At 38.3% G+C, this 26,776-nt stretch overlaps 1 protein-coding gene across 4 annotated transcripts in view; it reads left to right on the top strand.

Moving 5' to 3' along the window:
- ORC3 (origin recognition complex subunit 3) overlaps window positions 1–26,776 on the top strand; it is a 67,317-nt gene that overhangs the window by 36,913 nt on the left and 3,628 nt on the right. For 3 of the 4 annotated variants that reach the window (XM_066254240.1, XM_066254242.1, XM_066254243.1), the window contains 7 exons: window positions 436–515; window positions 15,879–16,009; window positions 18,519–18,598; window positions 19,518–19,618; window positions 23,720–23,861; window positions 25,438–25,554; window positions 26,418–26,497. In XM_066254240.1, the coding sequence (XP_066110337.1) occupies window positions 436–515; window positions 15,879–16,009; window positions 18,519–18,598; window positions 19,518–19,618; window positions 23,720–23,861; window positions 25,438–25,554; window positions 26,418–26,497 (731 nt within the window). The remainder of the gene's footprint in view (window positions 1–435; window positions 516–15,878; window positions 16,010–18,518; window positions 18,599–19,517; window positions 19,619–23,719; window positions 23,862–25,437; window positions 25,555–26,417; window positions 26,498–26,776) is intronic. The other variant, XM_066254241.1, reaches the window with a different exon arrangement.

Consider the following 26,776-nt stretch of genomic DNA (forward strand, 5'->3'; position numbering starts at 1 on the left):
TGATACTCAAACCAGTCGAGCCACTGATTAAGAGAGGGGAAGAGGGAGAGAAGGGGGAGAAGAAGAGGAAGAGAAGCAGATGGTTGTTTCAGTGTGTGCCCTGACTGGGAATTGAACCTGGGACGTCCATACACCGGGCCGACACTCTGTCCACTGAAGCAGCCAGCCAGGGCCATTTTTTATGATTTTTGTATTGCAGAGCGACCAGTGATAACAGCCAATCCCAATACAGTTTTATTTTGTTTATATGTAAATGATGTTCTTATAAAGCCAATCCATGTGATATATGCCAATTCTGTTGTCCTCTAAAAAAAGATTGTTTTTAATGACATTAATTTTTGTCTTGACAGTATCTGAGGACTTTGTAAAACAAGTAGTGTGCCAAAATCTAGTACGTCACTTTTGGTTCCTCATTAGTGTGCTGTTCACTTACAGATCAGAGAGCTGTACTGCACATGTTTGGAAAAGAACGTATGGGATTCAGAGGAGTATGCGTCAGCCTTGCAGCTGCTGAGGTGGGTTCTTTTTGTTTTGTTTTGTCTCTAAGCCTGCCAATAAGTAACACCTTCCTCCAGGCCTCTGCCTGCCAAGGAGTTTTATAAGTAGCCATGTGTGTCTAATATTTATATATACTTTGAATTTATATTTATAGCTTATGATGTTTTTAATGTAGCAACCATCCATTTTATTGCTGGTTTTACCTTGTTTTTGAACTTGTGGGGGTTTTTTTGTTTTTGTTTGTTTGTTTGTTTTTTTACAGGGACAGAGAGTCAGAGAGAGGGATAGACAGACAGGAATGGAGGGAGATGAGAAGCATCAATCATCAGTTTTTCGTTGCGACACCTTAGTTGTTCATTGATTGCTTTCTCATACGTGCCTTGACCGTGGACCTTCAGCAGAGTAACCTCTTGCTTGAGCCAGCGACCTGGGGCTCAAGCTGGTGAGCTTTTTGCTCAAGCCAGATGAGCCCACGTTCAAGCTGGCTACCTCGGGGTCTCAAACCTGGGTCTTCCACATCACAGTCCGATGCTCTGTCCACTGCGCCACTGCCTGGTCAGGCGAACTTGTGGTTTTTGAAGTAAAACAAGTGTTTCGTTAGTCAAAATTAACACTACTTGAGGGGAATGTAGGGATAGATCATTTTAATGTAGCCAGCTTGACATCATGGCAGGGAAAGTAGTCATGGAAAGTGAGCTCACCATGGCGCCACCCTGTTTGAGTGGAGGAGCTGCCTCCCAAAGCCAGTTGCAGCCTGTGGGGCGGTCACTGCCAGCCTTGCTGAGGAGCAGCCTCTGGTAGGCAGGGCCTTGCTGTTCTCCCCCACCCGAGGGCACCCTCTCCATGTCAACACTGGACAGTTCATACATTGTATATCTAATAATATGTGAATAAATAAGATATCTTAGAGTTATTATCAGATATCATGGATCAGTTACCATCCCTGAAAAATGTACCTTTTAAAGTTTGTTTTCCTTGGCTTCTTATCTGTATTGTGACTTTTTAGTCTCCATAAAAATAGTGACTACTTGGGATAGTGAGAAAAAGAAAATCAAGTGTGAGTTAAGTTTCTGTACATAGTCTTATAATTTTCCACATTGGATATAAATGCTTATATGAGAAGATAAAGAAGTCTGAGAACTGAATATTTATTAAGTTTGGCTTCCTCTGGGCCTACCAGAAAAGAACAGATGGGCACAGTAGGAGGAAAATTCACATTGAAAGCACTTGAAGTCCAGAGACTTAATAAAACAAATGTTTAGTGATCTAGCAGGTTGAGCTTAAGATAGGAAACTAATTTTATGCTCTCTGGAAAAATAACTCCCCATGGAAACTAGGTTGCCACTGGAAAGCTATGTTTTTTTAAACATTTTTTAAATGGCAATAAGAGATTTCTGTGTATTTATTTACTTCAACTGGAATATTTTTGAGACTTCTTTTTGCTTTCCCTTCAAGGTAACATACCTATCTCAAACACCCAGTTGATTCTTGCCAGGTTCCCTTTTAACCTTCGTGGTTGGTGATTGTCTTCCTTCTTTAGTTCAGTATTCCCAAGTTCATAGATTCCTTTGTCAAGGAGGGACTTGTTCTTTTCCTTCTGTATCTCCTTTGACCTGGTAATCTTGGGTACAAGTCAAGGATCAAGAATAGCAATTCCAAACTATGGTAAGGAAACATGATCAATAAAAATAATATGACAGTGATGACCTCCATGTGTGAAGGCCTATAGTGTGCCAGGCATTGGATTATGCACTTTCAGTACATTTTCCAGTCTAATACTCGGGTATACCTTTTTGTAGATACTATTAATCACACTTTACAACCGAGAAAACTGAAGCACAGATAGTGTTTCAGTGATTTGCCTGAGTCTCTTAACTGTGGATGGAACCAGGACTCGAGTCCAGGCCTGACTTCAAAGCTGTTGTACCTATGGATTTGGAGGTCTCATAAAGCAGAAACAATGAAATACAAAGTTTCAGTCATTTTGCTAAGCTGAGGTCAGAAACATAGGATTTTAGAAAGCACTAAGAATGAAATATAGCAGCTACATCATTGACAGGCAAGAGTGGGCACTACAGAGGAGAAGGATCTGGGAGCCTGGGAACTGGATTTCTTTCCGTTTGCAGAGATGAGGTGCAGACAGGAAGTCAAAGACACTCGTCAGTTTGTCACTCCAAGTACAAATCATTTGAATTTAGGAAACCAGACATTTTCATCATCTGTCTTCAAGCAATTCAAGTCATGACAGAAATTAAAAATAAAATGATCATTGAGTGTTAATTTGGAATAAAAACTAAGGTACTGTTAGAACCATAGTCTAGTGAAATTTCCAATTTCAGTTTTTTTCTTAAGAACCTTTAAGACAATATTTATCTTGAAAAATTCCTTTTATCTGCTTAAGTAACCATAGATTTACTTAATGAAATATTTGCTGACCATGGAAAAGTACTTAATTCTTAACGTATATGAAATCACAAAAGACCCCAAATAGCCTAAAGAATCTTAAGAAGAATATAGGTAGAGGCATCACATGTCTAGATTTCAAACTATATTACAGAGCTATAGTAATCATAACAGCATGCTATCGGTGTAGAAACAGGCACATAGATGAATGGAACAGAAGAGAGAGCCCAGAAATAAACCCACACATACTTGTACAATTAATGATAAAGGAGCCAAGAATATACAGTGAGGAGAGGACAGTTTCTTCAATAAATAGTTTTGGGAAAACTGGACAGATACATGTGAGAGAATGTGACCGGGCAACTGTCTTAGACCATTTACAAAATGGATAAAAGACTTGTATATAAGACGTGAAACCATAAAACCAGAAGAAAACAAGTGGTAAGCTCCTTGACATTGGTCTTTGCAATGATTTTTTAGCTTTGACAGCAAAAGCAAAAATAAGCAAGTGGGACTACATTTAAAATGTTTCTGCACAGAAAAGGAAACCAACAATCTGAGAGGGCAACGTACAGAATGGGAGGAATTATTTGTAAATTTTCTATCTAATAAGGAGATAATATCCAAAATATATAAAGAACTTATACAATTCAATTGAAAAAAAATCAAACAATTTGATTGAAAAATGAGCAGAAGATATGAATAGACATTTTTTTCCAAAGAACAGGTACATAAAAAGGTACATCACTAAAAACAAGGAAGTGCAAATTAAAACCACAATGAGATTTCATTTCACACTTATGATTATTATCACAAAGACAAAAGAATAACAAGTGTTGGTGAGAATGTGGAGAAAAGGGAACACTTGTGCCCTATTGTGCGAGTGTAAATTGGTGCAGCCATTATGGAAAATAGTATAGAGGGTATTCAAAAAGTTAAAAACAAAAACTACAGTATGAGCCAGCAATTCCACTGCTGAGTATTTATCAGAAGAAAATGAAAACACTAACTCAAAAAGATATCTGCGCTCCTGTGTTCATTGCAACATTATTTACAACAGCCAAGACATGCAGAAAACCAAAATGTCCATTAGTGGATGAATGAATAAATAAAGAAAATGTGTACGTACACACACATTTAGCCATAAAATAAAGGAAATGAAGGAAATCTTGCCATAATACTAAACTCCTGGAAAACAGATTAGTAGCTGCCAGAGGTGAGAGCTAGGGAGTTGGGGGAGAGGTGTCAAAATGTGTGATGGTGATCTAAAGATAAGTTTTAGGCCTTAGCCGGTTGGCTTAGTGGTAGAGCATCAGCCTGGCATGTGGATGTCTCGGGTTCGATTCCTGGTCAGGGCACACAGGAGAAGTTCCCATCTGCTGCTTTACCCCTCCCCGTTTTGCTTCTTTCTGTCTCTCTTTCTCTCTCCCTCCCTCTCCTGCAGCCATGGTTCAATTGGAGCGAGTTGGCCACAGGCACCGAGGATGGTTCATTCCATGGCCCCTGCCTCAGGCACTAAAAAACGGCTCTGGTTGCAACAGAGCAATACCCCAGATAGGCAGGGCATCGCCCCCTAGTAGGCTTGCTGGGTGAATCCGGTCAGGGTGCATGCAGGAGTCTGTCTCTGCCTCCCCTCTGCTCACTGAATAAAAACACAAAACAAATTTTTAGTTATAAAATAAGCCCTGGGGTGTAATGTACAGCAATGTGACTATAGTTAATAATACTAGTATATATTTGAAAGTTGCTAAGTATCTTAAAGTTTCATATTATAAGAAAAAAATTGTAACTGTGGTGACAGATGTTAACTAGACTTATTGTGATTGTTTTGCAATATATATATAAATATATTGAATTATTATGTGTACATTTGAAACTAATATGTCAATTATATCTCAGTATTTATGGAATTTGTCATAATTTAGAAAAATGTTTGCTATATAATCATGGGTGGAAAAGACCTGCAGAATTTATCACAGTTATTGTTAAAATGTATACAACAGACATTGATGTGTGTGGGGGAGCATGCAAGTATGCCTTTATAATATATTATAATTTGACATGAGTATAGTGATTCTGTATGTCTTCCTTAACCTTTCTTCTCTGATTCAACTCTTGGAGCATGAAGACTACATATAGAATATGAGTTGGTTAATTATTCAGTCAACCACACATCATTATATAAGGACATACTTACATTAACATGCTATTTGGGAACAGGAAGTGATTAAAAGGATCCTATCCCAGCAGTGAGCTAAGTTAGTACACTGGCTTTTCCTGGTCAGTTAGGAAAGATCTTAAGATGAAAAATTTACCTTTTTATTTTAAAGAATCTCTAGACCACCATCTAGAGATCAAATACTCAGTCAAGAATTTATCAGGCCCTGGCCGGTTGGCTCAGTGGTAGAGCGTCAGCCTGGTGTGTGGAAATCCTGGGTTTGATTTCCGGTCAGGGCACGCAGGAGAAGCGCCTATCTGCTTCTCCACCCTTCCCCTTCTCCTCCCTCTCTATCTCTCTCTTCCCCTCCTGCAGCTAAGGCTCCATTGGAGCAAAGTTGGCCGGGGCGCTGAGGACAGCTCCGTGGCCTCTGCCTCAAGTGCTAGAATGGCTTTGGCTGAAACGGAGCAATGTCCCTGATGGGCAGAACATCGCCCCCTGGTGGGCATGCCGGGTGGATTGTTGGTCAGGTGTATGTCTGACTGCCTCCCCACTAATAACTTCAGAAAAATACAAAAAAAAAAAAAAAATTTATCAGACTTTTGAAATTCTAAAACCTTACATCATAGTAAGGTTTTAAGGATTGACCTAAACCACAGTCCTCAACTTACAGGAAGCTGATGGATAACTGGATCTAAAGAGTACTATACTCGCACATTGGTAGCAATGAATTGCTATGACAGTGGTTCTTGGATTGGGGATAATGAAAACTGTGCTCCTCTTCTTAGGGGAATTTATTCTGCCCCTACTGCATCAGTTGAGAATTATTCATCCATACTTATCCCATTTTCTTCCAAATATTGAAAAACCAAAGCCAGAAACATTGATTGACTTTTATGTGGTTGGCAGAGCTGGAATTGAAATCTAATTTTCAAAGTTCAGTCTGTTTTTCAATCTTAATCCAATTATTTGAAAGGTAGTATAAAAGGAAATTTATATGGGTTTGTGGCCAATAGTCTATGTTCAGAATATATCCAATTCTTTAAAATGAGCCTGTAGAAAAAGTTTCTGTGAACTCAACACTCCCAACCCCTTGTCCTAACACTAGTCATCTTGGCACAGGCTATGACATAAATGAAAGGAGCCACAATGCCTAGTCTGATTATCCCAAGTGTAACTTTATGAGCTTGCTACAGAAACAGATTTATAGATTGAAGGTGATTGATAGCTGAAGGAATTTACTTTATACTAAAATAAATTATTCTAATTTCTGAGGAAGGCTTTTGAGTTAAACAGGAATATATTAGCAGGTTATCTCAGCTTTCATTGAGTTGAAAAAAACTCATGACCCAAGTAATAATTTAACATTTGGTCGCTTGAGCTTACTTCAAAGAGACTCGAGATTTGGAATCTAAATAATGTGTTGTATCCTGACTTTGCAGATCATCTTTAGATGATATTTAAAAGCCTAGTTATGAAAAATGACAGCTTCATAGTCTATGAGATGCTTCCTAAAAAGCAATAATCTTAACTTTTGATGATCTAGGTTTATCCATGCAGAAGATACGAGATTACACTGTTAAAATATAATTTCTTGCTTTTAGAACAGGGATTGCCAGTTCTTAATTTCCATCACATCAGGTCCTCCATAGTTACCTGTAGGCTTGTGGTAAAATCAGACAAACAGTTGAATTGTTGAAGCTCATTTTAAAGCAAAAGATGTTGATAATAATGTTTTAGAGTAATGGTTTCATGCTTTGTGTGCTTAAGAATCATCTGAGGTGTATTAAACATATCCATTTTTGCCCTCACCCCCCAAATTCTGGATCTGATTATTGGAAACCTCAGTGTGGTAGTCAGCAGAAATCTGCATTTAACAAGCACTCCACCACATTTGGAGATATGGCCAGGAACCACATTGAAAAACATTGTTTTAGGAAAAAAAAATGAAAAGGGGATACAAAAAATTATGGAAGAAATGAAGCCATTAAAGGGAATGAAATGTCTTAATTAAGGAGAATTTGGTGGCTTTGGGCTGTTGATCTCAAATTGATTTCTTAGTCCAAAACTGGACTAAGATACTTAATTGCTAATAGTAAGCTGTTATTTTTTTTGTATCAATACATAATAAAGTTGTTTCTAACCATATGATAGAATTAGTTTAGAATTAGTTTTTTCCTTTTGACATACGGAAAAGAGCATGGTGTTCCACAGAAGGCAACATGAATTCCAGATGCTCCCCAACAGGAACCAGTCTGAGAATAAACATACTATTCACTAAGGCCTGAGGTCTTGAAATTCTTTATCAGTGCAGAGCCATTGCCTGGTTCATCCATTCAAACAATGTTTTTTTTGTGGTTGATATGTTGAGCCACTGATGGCAAAGATGATCCTGCTTCTTACCTACACTGAATTTTGGTCAAGTGAGAGATTAATGTAGACAGGTAGACAGTAATTTAAGTACAGAGTAGTAAGTTCTGAGGGGTGAGGTTTCATGCTAAGGAACTAATAGATTGTACAGTTGACCTTCCTTTGGGAGGTTGAGCAGTTTCTTGGAGGAAGTGGCATCTAAAGTGAAATGTTGATGCTTAAGGAAAATATATATTATGCATATTTTTGGTTTTTGTTTCATTTAAGATTATACACTCACTGCTCACAAAAATTAGGGGCTATTTTATTGCTTCATATTCATTTTGAAATATCTCCTAATTTTTGTTAGCAGTACCTATGATTGCTTTGTTGTCTTTGAAGAAGATAATCTGAATGTTTTTTCTGTAAGCATTTTTGTTTGTTTTTTCTTCTAGTCTTCATCAGTATATTTGCAAGTTTAAATTTTCGAATATTTTTTCAAAGCTGTTTTATAATGGTTTGTTGAGAACTAATTATTCAGGCCTTTGCATTCGCCATGGGTTGACCAGTGTAGCCTGTTCTCATTCAGACGTTTATATAATCAGTACTTAACCAGAAATTATTGGCTTTCTGCATGATGAAGCAGAACACTCCACTGCCCTGCAGGATGATTGCCTTTAATGATTGCTAAATGATTCTCTTTCTGTCTTAGTTAAGGAAACATTTTTTATGACCATCTTACAAAGCTTTAACACATTAACTCTTCTTCTGCATTAATATAACCTATCTTGGATGTGTATTTTCCTTTCTCTTCAAAGTAATCTAGTGTGATGGCTTTCAAACTTTTAAATTCAAATATTTTCTTTTCAGTTTTTTTTCTATATTTTTAAAGATTGTATTTATTCATTTTAGAGAGAGAGAAGGGGGGAGGAGCAGGAAGCATCAATTCCCATATGTGCCTTGACCAGGCAAGCCCAGGGTTTTAAACCAGTGACCTCAGTGTTCCAGGTCGATGCTTTATCCACTGTGCCACTGCAGGCTTCTGTTTTTTTTAAAGCAACAGGCTAGATGGAATCCACCAAAATTCTAAAGCAGGGGTCCCCAAACTTTTTACACAGGGGGCCAGTTTACTGTCCCTCAGACCATTGGAGGGCCGGACTATAAAAAAAAAAAACTATGAACAAATCCCCATGCACACTGCATATATCTTATTTTAAAGTAAAAAAACAAAACAGGAACAAATACAATATTTAAAATAAATAACAAGTAAATTTAAATCAACAAACTGACCAGTATTTCAATGGGAACTATGGTCCTGCTTTTGGCTAATGAGATGGTCAATGTCCAGATCCATATTTGTCACTGCTAGCCCTAACAAGTGATAGGACGTGCTTCCGGAGCCGTGACACATACGTCCCACGTCACCGGAAGTAGTACTTTACTCCTCTCACTGACCACCAATGAAAGAGGTGCCCCTTCCGGAAGTGTGGCGGGCCAGATAAATGGTCTCAGGGGGCCGCATGTGGCCCGCGGGCCGTAGTTTGGGGACCCCTGTTCTAAAGCACTGTCACACTATCTTCAATTTCTCTCCTCTCATTCTCTCTGATTTGTTTTTTGTACATTATCAAAACTGCTTCAATCAAGGTCACCAGTGACCTCCATGTTCCTAACTCTGATGATTAATTCTCCTAATTCATTTGCATGTTAACCTGTTATCAGCATTTAATACAGTTCATCTCACTTTTCTTAATGACTTTCAGGACCTAGACCAGCGGTTCTCAACCTGTGGGTTTTGGTTGTTCGACCCTCGCCGGGGTCACGACCCACAGGTTGAGAACCGCTGACCTAGAAGACTCTCTAGGCTTTTCTCCTGCCTCAGTGCATGCTTCTCAGTGTTCTTCAGTGATTTCTCTTCTGACATTCTGACATCACAGTGCCCCAGGGCTTAGTTGAAAGCCCACACTTTTTTCCTGAGTGCCAGATTGTTAGGTCCATCTACCTATTTAACACTTACTTCCACTTGGATCTTCAGTACACATCTCAAAGTTGATATGTTCAAAGCTAAATATCAGATCTTTTCTCTGAAACCTAGAATCTTCCTGTGGTCTCTTCATCCTTCTGATTGTTCAAAGCCAAAAACCTGGGTTCTGCTTTCAAAATATATCAAGTATGAACCCCCTTCTTGGCACCTTCCCTCGCTGATATCACAGTTGTCTAGGTTACCATCATCTCTTACCTGGATTATTGCAGTAACCTCCTAACTTGTGTCCTTTCTTCCACACATGCTTTCCTACATGTTTTTCTCAAAACAACAGTTAGTATCATCCTTTTCAGATATGTCAGAGAAGGCCACTCCTTTACTCAAAACCCTCCATTAATTCCCCTTTTTACTCAGTAAAATCCACAGTTTATACAGACTCTACAGCATTCCCCTCCCCCAACCATTGCCTCTTTGATTTCATCTTCTGCTTGGTCACTCTTTCCACTTCAGTGACCTTGGCCTCCTTGTTCTTTTTGAACACGGCAGACATAACACCCCCCATAGGGCCTTTGCATGTCAGGAAAAGCTCTTCTGGGTAGTTGTATGGCTAACTCTTAACCCTCTTCACATGTTACATCAAATGTCATCATCTCAGTGAAGCTTGAGGACCATTTTAAAATCGAAAGCTACCCATGTGCTCCCCCTCTCCTCCCTTTACTCTGTTTAGTGTTTTTTCATAATAATTTAACATATACGTAGTAATATATGATAGATACTGTTTATTGTCTGTGCCCCACCCCAGCTCACCCCTTTAAGAATTTTCTTGAGGGCAGGGGTTTTTGATTCACTGAGTTGTATCCCAAATGCCCAGAAAAGTGCCAGATATATAGTAGCCATTCAGTAAATGTTTATTGAATGAGTAAATGGTTTTATTACTAATGGTTGAAACCCAGTTTGGAAAATGCTGGCCTAGTAGCCCTTGACTTAATTCTTCAAGTTTTATTTGTGATGCTATATATAACCTTTTAGGATAAAGTTTTCATTTTTTAGTTTTTTACAATTAATTTTATTCATTAGTTTTGGCTTGCCAAAGTACTTGCTGGAGTCACTGTAATAGCAACCTAAATGAAAACATAACAGTACTTTTCTGATATATATATATATATATCTTTTAAGCCAGTCATTTACTGTTAGCAGTTTGTACTTACAAATTTTTTTCCAGGCACAAACATATATTAAATCATAGTTACATAGTGTTTCACAACTTGCACTTTTTGGTTTTTTTTGGAGTTTGGCACCTAATATTTCATCATGGACACTGCATTTTGAGTTGCGTGGTCCGTAAGAGCATGGATTCTAAGCCAGACTGGATTCAAATCCCTTCTTTGCCAATGACCAGACTTTCGACAAGTTATTTAAGTTTTTTCTGCTTCTGTTTCTTATCGCTTAACATGGAACTAATAATCATAGCTATGTCATAGAGTGTTGTGGAGATTAAATGACACCTGGTACATATGTGTACATATAAATGTTAGCTGTCATCACCAGTATTACTTCATTGTTTATCACCACTATGTAATTCCCCTGTTTTGAAAGTGTAACATTTTATTTAATCAGTCTCTTATTTGATATATCCCCTAGGGTTGAGTGTGTCTTTACACATTTGTATAATTAGGTTCATAAAATAAATACATAGATATAGACTTTCTCAATCTAAAATATAAACACTCTTGTACCAAAGTACACTTGTACCAATAATGTATCAGTAATTGTTTCCCCCACACTTGATGATGCTGGACATTATCAGCCTTAAATATCTTTCTATGTTTTCTTCTAGTATTTTATGATTAATGAAGTAGTTCTTTTCCCTATTCCCACACCATACTCATATTTTTATTCTGAAATATTGAGGTAGAGATCTAGTTTTTTCAGCATTTATAGGGTCCGACAGTGAGAGAGTCCGTGTTCCTGAAGCCTTTCTCCTAGTCTTTCCTTCCTCAATTAGTAGCCTGATAATCCAGCTGTGGGGTTGCTGCTGCCTCCTCTGCCTGGATAGTAAGAGGCTCAAAGAGCTGGCAACTCCCCACTCTATTTCCACTCAGCACAGGGCTCTGGGTAAGGCTCAGTCAGTCAGAGCTGCTAGCATAATCAGGCGGGGCTTCCGCCCACTCAAAGACCTCTGGCTCTGCCACTCTGTCCGGTAACACAGGCGGGCACCCACTCCCGGGGCGCTTGGAGGAAACTCCCGCTCACTATCTGTGTGCGCAGACCAGGATATCAGGCCGAAGTCTCACGCTCTGAGTAAAACCCCCAACCGCATGGAAAAGTTCCAGCGTTAGAATTGGCTCTCGCTCTGTCCCATGAGCGGCTTTTGCAAGGTGCTGGGGCGGCCCGAGATTCCGCTTTGGCCCACACAAAGGCCCCTGACTCTGCCCCTCTGTGCGATAACACAGGCGCGCACTGCCGAGGCACTCAGAGGAATCTCTCGCTCACTATCTGCGCGCGCAGACCAGGATATCAGGCCGGCCGCGTTTCCCTCTGAGTGAAACCCCCACCAGCACAGAAAAGTTCCACCGTTGGAATTAGTTCTCGCTCCTTCCCGTGCGCGGCTTTCCCAGGGCGCTGGGGCTGCCCAGAGATTCCGCTTTCGGCCCACACAAAGGCCTCTGACCCTGCCTCTCTGTGGGACAACACGGGCGCCCACTCCCGGGGCTTTGAAAGGAATCTCTCACCCACTATGCGCGCCGACCAGGAGATCGGGTAAAATGGCTGCCCCGCTTGTCTTTCTTTGTCTGAGTTTGGCACGAGTGTGTGCTGTATTGCCCAGGTTGCCACAGGAACTGTTTTTCCTTGGCTTGGATCTCCGTGCCACAGCCTGGTTCGGCCGTTTGTGCCACAGCCTGGATCTATTCACCCCCTTTGCCCACCTCAGTTTCTATATTCACAGATCCCAGAGAAAGCCGCCCTGTTTAGGTTAGTGAGGAAGGCGGAGCATTTCTTACTCCCTATTTCCTTTGGGGTTTGGTTATATATTTAGCCAATTTTTCGCTCGACCATACCTTCGGGTGTATTGTGAAACATCTGGAGGCTCCAAGGATAGGTTTTTCTGTTTCTGGTTGAAGATCTTGTTGAGTTTTGGGGGAGATTTATAGGTATCGCTTCCTACCCCGCCATTACTCTGACGTCATCTCTTGAGATCTAGTTTTTTCAAATGTATTATTTCTAGTACCTCCTATCTCTTCCCTACTGATTTGAAATGCTGCTTATGTGTTATGTACCAAATTGCCATATATACCATGGTCTCTTTCTAGACTTGTTCCCCTTTGTTGGTCTATTTCTATAAAAGTTTTAATCGCTGATTTTAATCACTGCAGCTAATACCTTTTGATATATTAATAAACTCACTATACACACTCAAGTATATACACAGTGTTCCTCTTTTTTAGGTTCAATTTTTCAGAGAAATTTTAGAGTGATTTTAATAGATTTTTAAAAACATGTTGGGTATGTTTCAAAGTATAGATTAATTTGGAGTGAATTTGTATCTTTATAGTATTGAAGATTAGAACTTAAAATGTGTTTATTTAGGGCTTTAAAATTTTTAAATGTCTTTCACATTTCTTATAAAGTATGTATTAATATGTGTGTGCATGCACACACACACCCTTTTATACTCTTAAATACCTCTGTAGTTCTCTTAAAATTTTGAACCTTTCAGTCACATCATATACAGGTAATAAATTTCATCTTTTCTAGTGTTTGTGCCACTAGCTTTTTTTTTTCTTAATTTATCATAGTAACTGGACTCCAGAATGATGTTGAATGACAGTGATTATAGCGGGTATCTTTGTTTATGCTGTGTGTGTGTGTGTGTGTGTATGTGTGTGTGTGTTTCAATTAGCGAGGGTTGGGGGCGACAGGCAGGAAGGGAAAGAGATGAGAAGCATCAACTCATAGTTGTGGCACTTTAGTTGTTGATCAATTGCTTTCTCTTATGTGCCTTGACTGGGGGGCTTCAGCCAAACCATTGACCCCTTGCTCAAGCCAGCAACCTTAGACCACAGACGTGACCCCATTCTCAAGCTGGCAACCCTGCACTCAATGTGGTGAGCCACCCCTCAAGCCAGTGACCTTGGGGTTTCGAACCTGGGTCCTCAGTGTTCCAGGTCGTCTCTCTATGCACTGCACCACTACCTGGTCATGCATAAAATGTTAATTAATGACTTTTGCTCTAATTAGCGTTATGTCCAGGTTTGTTTTATATTAAACCAGAAAGTAGTTGGGAAAGTATAAGATCTTTTCCTACTATGGAAACAATAACAGCATATATAATCTTTGACTAAGAGTAAAAATAATAACAGCTATCTGAATCCCTGGAAATTTACATCGGAAATGAAAGATCTACCTTCTCCCAACCAATGCTACTTTAAAAATTATGACTAATAAAGTTCGACTGCAAAATGATGCAGCATAATGCCATTTTTATTTACTCCCTGAAAATGAATAAAAGGCTAAGCTTCGCCTTCCTAGTCCGTTTTGTCAGCTGCAAGTAGAAACAAGGTGTAGCTGCCTGTTTAGCTTGGGAAGCGAGGCTCAGAGTGCTGCTCATGCAGGTTAGACCTCTGCCAGCATTCACTCTGCCTCTTCGACTCTCCAAGCAAGCCCGTACCAGTGAGTCTTTGGACCTGGAAATGCTGATCTTACCTATTTGAGTAGGGCTAAAGGTCAGGTATAACAATTGTTCAAGTGTATCTGACTTTGAGTTAACTTGCTTCTCTTAAAAGTTCAACTATCTGAGCAATAGAAAGTTTGAAATTTTAAATGATCTCAAATACAATTGTCCCTCGCCATATCGCCTTCACTTTTCACAGTCTCACTGTATTGTGGATTTTTAAATTGTGTATGTCTAATTTTGTATCACGGATTTTTTGCTATATCGTGGGATTTTGCAGTATATAGGTACTTCTATATATTTATTACTTTATTTTTGCAGTAAAATAAGCACAGGAAGTGTTTATAAGATTGTGGGAAAGGTTTATAAGAGTGTGGGGAGGGTTTATAAAGCCTTGAAATACATATAAATAATAAAATAAATACAAGGTCGCTACTTTGTGGTTTTTCACTTATCTCAGGGGGTCCTGGAACCTAACCCCTGCGATAGATGAGGGACCATTATACATATAAAAAAGAATAAAATGTGTTGGTTCAGTTTTTTTTGACCTGTTATCTGCTCTTCATTCACAGATAAGGATGACACTTTGAATATTATTTTATTGTTGTGAAAGAAGAGCAGACTTTATATGTTTTCTTAAAACTAGGGAAAAGTTTGTCTGTTGTCCATCCCTACCAGTTTCTTATTTACTGGTTGTATGACATTTTTATTTTTCAGTTTACGTCTAAATTTTAGTTGAAGTAACTAGTTTAATTTTTTCAGTGGTCATAATCTAGTTAGATTTATATCTTTTATTAACTTAGTAATATTACTATTTTCCTCCATTTTTTATTATGAAAAATATCAAACATTAGAGAGTTATCTTGCAGAATGCCACATTCTAGATTCTTCTGATTATTTCTTAATGATTAATATAAGAACTTTTAATCATCGTAATCTTCATGATTTACATGTTTCCTGAGAATAATTGTATACTTATGTCACACACTTAATATTACTAATAGTGACCTGATTCTATTTCAGTCTGTTACTGAATATGATTTTACTGTAGAGATTCTACAAGTAATGGCTCTGAGAACGGAATCCTTATTTGAGAATATCTGTGTTCTCCCTCCATTCCTAACAAAGATTTCCTCGACAGCCTTTAGTGAGTTACACAACTCTTCTGCTTGTGTTATAAAAGAAGCAGAATTTCCCACCTTATTTAAAGTTAAGTGGATTTCCTGACTAATGTTTATAAAGCCCATAAAAGATGTAAAGCATAACTAAAATGGTAATAGAGAAATGACTGATAGTTTGTTGGTCCCTCCAAGCATAAGTTGGTCCTTTCGTATAGCATAAGTGTTATAATCTCAGCAGATATTTCTTGTCTTATATTTTTATCTGAAGGGAAAGGAAACCTTAAATGCCCACTGTATGATAAGTGCTGTTAGATTCTTCAAATGCATCTTCTCATTTAGAGTTTAAGCCTCCATTCTAACCTGTGAAATAGGTGAGTTCTTATTTCCATTTTATAGACAAGGACACTAAGGATCACAGATGTTTAGTAATTTGTTCTCTATTACAGACATAGTAAGTGCCAGAGCCAGATTATGAACCCAGATGTTTGTTAAATTTCCTAAGCTGAGCTTTTTCATGAGAACTCTTCTGAATACTTCTGAATGTCATTTATTGAGGAAACTCTCTCCAACAAAAGTTGGTAGCTACTAATGAAGAATTTACACCATCTTCTGATCAGAATCATTTAATATACAATGTTTTTTTAACTTATTAATTTATCTGTTATATTATGTCTTCTGTCACTGATTCTGTTCTAGAATGTTGGCAAAGGATGAGCTGATGATCATACTTCAGAAATGTTTCAACGTTTTAAAGTCCTCTGAGGAGCAGCTTGGCAGCACCGCCAAGGGAATAGAGGAGCTCCTGGCCCAGCTTCAGAGCCTTGATGGTGAGAAGATAATGCCTTGCCAATTTTACTGGCTATGACAGTCATATAACTAAAATGACATGGAAAACCCCACGCGCTCATTGCCCAGAGATGAAGAGATAAAGTAGCTCATGCTCAGTCAGTATACCAAGCCTCAGAATATCACATCTTGATAATCACGAACAGACCAAATGGTTTTCTTCTAGTTTTGGTTTAAACAATGAAGAGCATTCTTCAGGAAAAAGAATTCTTTCTCTAAGTGGACAGTTTGAAGAATAAACCTTTAAAAAAGAGGGTGGGATAGTAGACAAAAAAAAAAAGATTGACAAGAGTAGCAGGGCATCATAATTATGAACTCCTTTTAGATTTTTTTCTTAAGCTTTTCATCAAATTCTTTATAGATTTCAAAAACCCTGCATAAGTCATTTGTAAGCCTGAAAACTTAATAGCTCTGAATGGCTTTTGTAGCTCTGAGGCTTATTGGTATGCTGATTTGACCAAAATATGCATGAGGTTGCTTTAATCCGATTTACAAGAGCTTGAATCTTTCAGTGTAAATGAACTGAGGGAGCCTGGCATTTCTCTGTTCAAGAGTGACCAGTTCCCTTTATTGTCCTGACCCCCACGTGATCGCTTACATTTGCCCAGTGCTCGGGGTGCCTGGTGTGGCGTGTTCGGTTCTCTCATGCTCCGGGACTTCTTTCTTCACATGGGCACCACACATTGGTACTGGTTGTAAACTTTCATGGGCTCTTCTCTTGCTCTCTTTCTAACACCAAGGTATGGTGTTCTTTTGGTAAAACAAACAAAATAAGTGTGCACCTTTACTTTTATTTGTTTAGGAAAAATGTAATGGTGGGAAGAGGCAGGTTGGTGTATAATACATTAAGCACATAGATTGGACTCAGCACAGTGAAAATATTTTACTTGGCTTGCCCGTATTGGTCCTTCCTGTGTTTGGCAAGTATTCCTTTGCCTTGAAAAGCCTTTGGATCTAGGAAACACTTTTCCTGAAATCCCTCCATGTCTCCCTGGCTGCAGTGCCAGGCCCCTGATGAGTGCTTAGTCAGTGGAAGGTGAAAGGAAGTTTGCCCGACTGGAGTGGCGTGACCAGGCAGAGTGAGGAAGTAATACGCAGGCCCGAGGGGTCGTGCCCTCCAGGCTGTGCCCGCCGGACCAGAGCACACCCTTCTTGGTCACCAGCTCATTGTTTTTTTCTCATCGATTCACCCCCTAATTGTAGTCACTTGGGACAGTGAGGGTCCACCTTTAAGGAAACAAATACGATAAAAGAGAGGAGAATTTAAGCTAGATTATGTAAACTTCAATCTTTTACAGAATTGGGCTCAGTTTTTTGTAAAAGGAAACTGCAGATGTTTTAATTTTAATTAGAGTTTATGTAACATAAACTAGTGAACAAATTGTGTGATGTGCTAATACTAAATGAAGGCATACAGCTTAATGGGAAGGATGGAGATTAAGATGATTAATAGTGTAAAGACTAAAGAATTATACATGTTGAAGCAAAACCACTGCCTTGAAGAGATGTTGTATTTCTCTATTTATAAAAGTGACACATTTTTAATAAAAACGTTAAATTAAAACCTCCTATATTGGACAAATAGAAATATTTGACTATATGCTACCTCTGGTTACTTAACACTTATTACATATTACAGTCTGGTTTTAAAATTACATTTGAAGGGTTAAATAGGTCAATGTCATGTCAGATCTATTTTTAAGGCTCTGCTGTAAATGAAATGGGACTAAGAATTTATAGCTGTTTTATACCTTAAATTATATATTTCTTGAACCAAGAATTATCCATAGCTTAAAAGAGAAGTCTTTGAGAACAGTGAGGATTTTCCAGCTGTACCCTCCTACATTAGAGATAGGCCAGATAAGCCGTGTGAGTGTGAAGTTCCCAGAAGCTGCCCGCACACGGCAGAGGGTGTTGAGCCTCATGCTCTCCAGGAGCACCTCTCCACCTTTTACCAGACACGGCTTACTGTTGCCTTAGCCAAAGAACAAAATGCACTCTGTGTTTTAGTAGATTATTTCAAAACTTTTATGTACCCTTTTTATTACTTTAATAGCATTTTGTCAAAAATAGTGCATTGGAACATCAAGTTCAAACTTGCCAGGGTGTACACTTCTGTTGTTTATAATCTCTGCATAATCCAAGGAATACAATTTAAATTTGCTTGCTTTTAGAATAGAAGCTTTTTATAACAGCACAAAGATTTCTATGCTTTTCCCTGTTGGTTTGTGGGGCGGGTATTTATGTATTCTTTGTTTTCATTGTAGTCACATTTTTAAAATTCAGTAACTTTTTTCCAAGACCCCTATGCAGCATAATTTATGTAGCATTTATTGACCTTCAGCTTCTGTTAGAAGTCATTTATCTGATGGACTCTTGATCCCCTGCCACATTAAAAAGAACTAGATGAAACTTTATTTCTTTTGGAGGACTAGAAATGTTGGTTCTCTTGAAGTGAATTGATTTACCTTATTGATTTTGTTCTAAAAGCAGAAGCCAAAGAGGAAGAAGACACTTCTGGGTCACAGTCAAAGGGACTTCAGAAGACAGACCTCTATCATCTTCAGAAGGTTGGCTCACTTTCTTTTCCTTCTAACTGCAGCCTGTGGTACTTACTTTTTTCAGTGAGTATGCTAGATTAGCTCTGCCTGGATGTTTTTATTTTCTTTTTAAAAACCACACCAGGAACAAAGCAGACTTTGTAACTCACTTATAAATTAAACACCCTGTTTGTCTCACTGCGGTCCCCCTCTCCATGTACAGTCTAGAATGTACTAGAACATCGGTGGAAACTGTCCCTGTGGATACTCTTCCTGTAGCTGCAGAGAGAAACAAAAGTAATTAGCAATAAGGGAAAATGGGAACATAGTTGCAAAAAAAATCAGGTTATTTATCTAATGTATTTATTTGTTTTTCTGTTTAGCCTAACTCACTAGTTTTAGATACCTCTTTTGATTTTTTTAATGTATATTCAGCATAGAGCAGAAATTGAGCCACAGTAAATTCAGTATAATCTTTTTCAGATCTGACTTTAGAATCTTGGTTGTCAAAGTATAGAACCTTCTTTATATAGCATGATAGCAAGTAATGATAAATGTAAGTAAAATTTCAGACTAAGGAGACAAAACACATGGAATCTATTCTATTAGTATGGCAAAAGGGCAAGGTTGTACTTCCCTCTTCTTGTAAGTCCTTTACTTAAATGCAGAATGAGTTGTAGATATGTGTACTTGTCCATAAAAATTGGTAATGAAGTAAATCGCCCTTTTCCGCTTTCCCTGAAAATTCACTTGCTATATGAAGCAAAAACACCTAGGAGGAAGGATTCTTCCCATACCTTAAAAATAAAAAATAAATGACCCATTTTGATCTGGTTCTTTCTGCCTTAGGGAAAGGGCATCACCCACCTCTGCCTGAGTAAGAGAGTCTCCCTCTGAGGGGTTTTCTTTCTCAGATTCACCAGGAAAAATATGTTCTTTCCATCCACAGTCCTTATTGGAAATGAAGGAGTTAAGAAGAACAGGTAAGAAGCAGACCAAGTTTGAAGTACTGAGAGAAAAAGTTGTGAACCTCATTGACAGTCTGGTGAGGTGAGTCTGCTGTTCTTGAGCTAACAATCCGGCTGTTTTCCCAAACAGCACTGCAGGGGTAGCTGTGCACGGCCGTTCCAAGACACCTTCCCCAGATAAGGCTGCCTGCTTCTCAGGTTCCTCCTTCCAGCTTAGATTTGTCATTTTGATCAGCTTTCTATCCTTATGAATATATGTAATCAGAATGACTTAGTTCATTATTTTACTGCCAGTTCAAGAACACAGGTTTAAATTTGATCCAGTTATTAGGCTAGGGATGGTGGTGAAAACAGTGTTTCCCCCTTTCTGATAACAAAGTGTTGCATTGCACTTTATCCTTTCTCTGTAATTGCTAGGAGTATGCTGGACCTGGGCCAAGCCTAGAAAACAGGCAGAGCAGACGAGCCATAATGTCCTATTTTATCCTGAGTAAAGGACTTCTCATTCTAAAGAACGCCAGTGCAGCACATTATCAGCACTGAACTCGTGTTGAGAAATGTCCTCATAGTATATTGAGAAGTCTGACAGTCCTACCTATGTGTTAAGATGATTCTTCTTTTGGAAACCCAGATCATTGCTATAGAAAAACATGAGACGTGTGAAAAAGAAAATGATTTAGTAGTTTAAAAGTAGAGGGAAAAACTTATTTATTATTGCTTATTATTAATGGCATTTCAAACTCAACAGTAGTCTAGTCACAGCATAGAACCAAGTACCAAAAAAGTACAATTCAGTTTTTGAAAACTGAGTGGTTTTCTGATTAATTAGCTGACCTTGGAGGTGAAAAGTTCCATTTCTCCAGGACAGTGTGGGGGCAGAGACATTGTTCCTGGTCATTGGGAAGAGATTACTAATGTCATGAAAGAGGTCCAAATGATCAGTCAAGTATGACAAAGGAAGGTTTAAAGTAAGAGAAATGTGTCATATAAAAGTGATGCAATGCAATATTGAACTGTCCTACTAGCCAGAAATCACCTTATAGAACTTGAAGAGTTAATCTTGCCCTACTGGCTTTCCTATTCTTACAGTTTTTAGGTCCAAGTTCTTGGCTCTTCCCTTTTACTAGGGTTTGAACATTGTAGTTGCTAAAAATAATTTTGCAATGTAATGTAGCATAATTTCTAGGCCAAATGTAAGGTTCCTTTTTGAGTTTTTTTACAAATACAAATTGTAGGCTTGAAAACCAAACAGGTATTTCCTTTTTGTGATTTTTGACCTAGTGTGTCTGAATTTTCACCTTTCTGAAGTTACTGAATTAAAGGTGATCATGAATAAAATATCTTGTAAAATCACAAATTTTTCATATTAGGATGGGTTTTCTTTACCAAGATTGACTGTCCTTAGAGCTAGGAGACCCAAGGACTCATTTGGCAGATAAAACCCAGAAAGAAGCTATGACTCGTGGGAAGTCACAGCACCAGTATGCTGACATCCGTCAAAAGTCCCTCTCTATTTCTCTGAACTATCCCCAAGGGTCAGTCACATCACAGATGTTTGAACATAGTTTGGAGTTTTGCAGAAATGTGGAGGATCCAGAGCTATTCAAACAAGAAGTACACAAACAGACCATGAGACTCCTTGCTGAGCTGGAAATTAAAAGGAAGGAAAGAGAAGTCAGAGTGATGCAGAAAAGAAAGTGACAAAGGGAAGAAGAGCCTCAAGCTCAAAAAGCCAAATGGGAGCAGATGTGACAGGAAAACTTTGAGCAGAGTCAAGGTGGTCATGTGGACAGCTGGCAAAAATCTCAAGCAAACATAAAGGGGAAGAAACAGAAGAAAAGTCAGACCTTCCTGAAACCACCAAAAGTAAAAATGGAGCAATGTTGAGTGACAACCTGTGGTCACAGACAACTATCTCCCCTCCTACTTAGAAGAGCTCATTCTTCCCATTTCTACCCAGCATAGAGTAGTATTTGCTTTTTAGTCCATTTTTGTTTTCAATGCAATTTAATATCAATCTGAGTAATTTTTTTGTACATTGAAACGAGGAGCTCTGTTTGAAAAGAAACCTTCCCCACCCCCTACTCTAGGCCAACCAAGGTTGGCAGGTGCCACCTTTGGTGCTTCCTTCTCTTCCCACAGCCTCTAATTTAATGTTTGCTACTTGACTGAATTGTGATAGATAGAAATTTCGTGTATGGTTTGTGGAAATCATCCAATTAAACATAATGCTTTAAAAAAATAAATAAGCAATAGACTGCAAAAGGCAGGGTTTCCCTTCCACCCCGGGCAGCGGAAACTGAGAGGAGAGACTTGCGCTGCCACTTTCTAAATTACGGTTTTCACCAGAATATAGCTTTGTAGCCTTTGCCGATAGTAAGTGGTTATACCAGTTCTCTTAAAACCACCTCTCTGATTGGAATCCAAAATGAGCATCTGCAAAGCCCTAGTGCCAGACTCATTGTTTATTTCTTCTCACAGAAAATAAGTTGCAGAAGTATATTTCAGTGCCAATTCCAGGTTTATAATTGGGCAGAGTCTAGATGATAGCATATTATTGCTGTTGTTCACCTAATGTATCCCCTTGGAAACAATGCAGGCAAATGTATTGCTGCTGATGTAGGCTCTTTGAGGATATCCACGGCCCTTTCCCTGGGAAATTACCTGAATTTTTAAACATTAAATATAAAGATATTAAAAAGGGAGAGGAGTACAAATGTTAGGCAATAGTTTTTTCCTGAAATTTACTATCTGGTTGCCTTATTAGTCTTCCAGTCCTTATTACATAGCAGGGACTTCAATAGGGTCTTTTAATGATATGAGAGAAATAGCCTGGAGTTGGGGTAGGTGTTTATGGTCAGAAATTATAAATGGGTAGATGCGTCGCAGAACCCATTCCTGAGGCTACAGAAAGTAACTTAATCTAGAGTAGGATGTGAGCAGTACTTGAGGTACAGAATGCTTGTCCTTAGGGCCAAGTTAAAAAATCATACTCTTGGCAAATGGGTTTTATTCTGATGGACTCTGAAGAAGTCTACGGAAGTGGACTCAGCAGGGGGCCAGGAGTTCTTGAGACAAGGAAGTAGGTAAGAGTGATGTACATGGTTATACCCTCTGCACTTTCTCTTCCTCCACTAGTGGAGGACGTTTAGTGGGGTTTCTAGGCAGTGGCATACTCCAGGAGGGAGGAAGCCAGGGCTCCAGGAAGAGGGTGATTTCCCTGGTGACTGGGCCGAGGGGAATGCTTTGCTCTGCTTGCACTAGTGAGAAAAGGAGCTGATGCAAACCTGTCCTGCGGCCAAAATAATTATGGCTAGGACTGCACTAAGCCCCAGGAATCTGTGAAGGCATGTGAATTAACTAATTGAGTTAGTAACTTATTTCTCCACCTTTGGGTTGTGGATTTCACAGCTTCCTTCCTTCCAGTTTGCTATCCTCAAGGCCACCAAAGAGCAAGGTCACTGTCACGGTTGAGACTAGCTGATGGGCGCATTATACATTCAAAGTGAATTTTTTAATCCTTTATTTTTTAAGTTCAAATTTTATTACAGTTGATTTCCCATCTAGCTCATAAATAAAAGTCGCAAGTTAACACTTTTCTTAATTGAAATTTTAATGATGAAATTTGCTTGTTTTTCAATATTGTGAAGCTAAAATTTAGCCTTTTCTGCCTTCTAAAAATTAATTCTAAAATATAAAATACTTTCTAAGTATCATTTCTCTGAGAGATACCAATTAAAACATTTTTTGTGATCCAAAAAAGAAATTTCCTAAACTTAATAACAGGCCCGAGGCCTGTTTAATAGCCAAGAGTTAAATGTTTGCTCTGGTAAGGAATGTGGTTATCTCAGTTTTTTATATAATTTTATAAGGTATTCATTAGTATTTTCAGAAATTTTACTTTAAAGCGTTTGAGCAGAAATGTTACTTATGTATATACATTTGTTCCTAAAGGTTTAAATCAGAACGAGTGTAGTTTTTTGCACTCTAAAGAGTTCTGGAAGCACAATTCTGAGTAACCTGCACTAGATTGGATATTTGAGTTTCAGTTTGGTTTTGGTTGTTGCTGATTTTGCTTGTTTAAGCAGATTGCTCAGTCTTCCACCAAGGATTGACGAACATGTTATATTGAAATAAAAACTGGGCTTATCTAAAAGCTGCTGCCTGCCCTTGGCTGTTTCAGGGAATACCTTCTGCCTCCAGAGACACAGCCCCTGCACGAGGCGGTATACTTCACTGCCGCCCACACCCTTCACGAGCACCTGAACGCGGCCCCGCGAATCGCCCTCCACACTGCACTCAACAATCCTTATTATTATCTCAAGGTATCCTCTGACAGTTTAGTTCAGACCCCAGGCATTTGTCACAAAAATATTGTAAATGTGCAGTTCTAGTGACCAGGAAGTTACTTGGCAGCTCAGGGTTTCATCTCTTTCAGGAACTTAAAAATCCTGTAGACTTTAGAGGGTGTTTTCTAAGCCAGTGAAAATAACAATCAGTAGTCAACTGATGCTGCCAACTTTGGGTCATGGGCAAATGTTTTCCCCTTTATTTGATAAAACCAGAAAATGGGCACTAAAACTTGAGTATAGTGCTCTTACTTTTGTGAAATAAAGGTGTTTTTTTATAGTAACAGCAAATAATGGCTCTAACTGTATGGCCTAATAAAATGACTTAGAAATACTTTAGGATTTCATCTTGGATTTTAAGCCAAACAAAAATCTGCTCTGAGAAGTGTCTCCAGAGCCACATGTAGATGGCTAGCAACCTGCCAGGGATAAGACTCCTAAAATCCAGACACATTTGCTAGTTCTAAGAAGTTGTTCTTTAAACTGAGGGTACAAGGCCATTCAGGATTTTAGAAACTTTCTTATAGCCAGGTAAAGTGATTACTTTAAACATTTCAGTAAGCTATAACCCAGTAAGTTATATACATATACACATATAATTTGTTGATGGTTTCTTAATGAGTTAATATTAATTTAGTAGTTAATAAGTTATCAATTCAGTCATGCTTCTAGAAATCTTGCCACAAAGGACCCCTAAGAAGTGACTTTTATAAAACCTATGGAGAGTATTCTAACGTGCTTTTTCCTGTTCACATGCAAACGTGCTAATAAGTGTTTCAAGAGAATACCAAGTACGAAGATATAAATGAATGGTTTTCAGTGATGGAGTGATGGTGATAGTGGGGAGGTTGAGTAATTTCATATTCAAAGCATAAAATACCAATTCTTTTTATTATAAAAACCACACATTAAAACTCTTGCAAAATCTGTCTAGTGGTAGGTCACAGAAGAGAACTGGTATGATTTCAGCAGTCTTGAGTGTATATATTATAATCTCCATATGTAAGTGCATGTGTGAGAGATTTTGTTTCTTGGTTAAGAACCATAGGTTTCAAATAAATTGAAAAACACTGATGGTTTCTGTAGGAGTTAGGATCCAGTGTTGACAAGTCTGTGTAAGATTATAGCCTTGATAGTGGTGTATCAATAATACATTACAGTTAAGTGTTAGAATTCAAGTAATTTCAAATGTTGAAAGTGGCAATTTATTGAAAATCCACAAAAAATTCCATAAACTTTTTATAGAATCCAGAAATGCATTAGGATCTCAGAAACTAGTAATATATTATTAAAATATAAAAAGAAAATAATTTATGAAAATGAAAAATATGCTCATCTTCTGATCCTCATATTCTTCTAGTGACTGGGAGCTAAAGGATTATGACCAAGATCCAATCTAAGCAAGCACTAACTGTTGCATTTACTAAGTAATAAAGGAAACTAGACCTTATTTACTGGCTTACTGAATTTAGATTAGGGAATTTATTAATATCTGTATTTTCTTCCTAATCATTTTTAGAAGGTAATCATCTTGGTTTACTGTTACTTTTAGAATGAAGCACTGAAAAGTGAAGAAGGCTGCATTCCCAATGTCGCCCCAGATGTCTGCATAGCGTATAAACTGCACCTCGAGTGCAGCAGGCTCATCAACCTGGTGGACTGGTCCGAGGTAGGTGGGGGAAAGGAGCAAGCTGTGTATTTCTATACTGTCAAGGACAACTTTCCTGGATCTCTATAATTTGGTACTTTGGATCACATATTTCTTTTAATGTCTTATCTTGTCTGGAAAGCATAAATCACTTCATATTTCAGAAGTTCCTCCTGAGTAGTAGCTAATGCTCAACAGTCCCACTGGTTCCTGCACTCGGATCCCACACACCCAACCAAGCCACTGGTACAGTCATGCCAGGTCAAAGAATCGGATCAAACCCCAACACTAAGCTTTTGCTGAGCAGTTCAGATCAGTTTTGTTATTCCACAGAATAAAAGTGTATTAACTAGCATTTCCCTTATTGCATAAAAGAAGAAAAAATTCTGGAATAACTATACTAGCAATCAAGAAGTACAAGGAATATTTGGCAAGGCCATGGACAGCTGTTGTTCTAATTTCAAATAACTATTCTTTTCCTCCTCAGAATATTACAGTTAACTGTTGAGGGCCCTATTTTACAGATGTCACCATTTAAAAATATTCATAATTGGCTGCTTCCAAGGAAAATAGGCATTTTCCTGGGTTAACGGAGGTTGGGGAGTTAAAGCATCCTTTGCTTTTCAGCTTTGACTCGTTTTTTCCTCTGCACATTTCTTCTCTGAAACATGTTTACTAGGGAACCACTCTATTATCTTTAATGTGTACTAGATTTAAAGTAATCATCAGTATCGTTTTGAGAATCTGAAATTTGCTGTATGTAATTTTTAAAAATTGCCCATTATCAGCAGCCGGAGTGCTTGACCTGGCTTCATACAGAGCCATCAAGTGCAATTAAAAATGTTTGGCAATGGTAGATTTTTTATTCTCTTGTCTCTCAAAAGGCTTTTGCAACAGTTGTGACAGCTGCTGAAAAAGTGGATGCCAATTCCATAACCTCAGAAGAACGGAATGAAATTATTCAGTATCCTTTTAAAACCATTTCTGCAATGTCTAAGTATATGGATAGAATGTTAATAATTTTCCCAGATCTATATTAGAGATTTATAAAGATGTGGTGCAACCAACCTTATTGTTAATATTAACCCTACCATCCTGGAGGACTTGTTTCTAAATACTTAATCTGAATTTAATCTAAAATTAGATAAAACCTAAAATCTTTGGTTTAAAACTTTTATCAAGGTCAAATTCCAAAATTCACCGAAAACATCCAAAACTCACTGAATTGTTTTTTTTTTTTAAT

This window comes from Saccopteryx bilineata, chromosome 1 (assembly GCF_036850765.1).
Source record: "Saccopteryx bilineata isolate mSacBil1 chromosome 1, mSacBil1_pri_phased_curated, whole genome shotgun sequence".
Lineage (NCBI taxonomy): Eukaryota > Metazoa > Chordata > Mammalia > Chiroptera > Emballonuridae > Saccopteryx > Saccopteryx bilineata.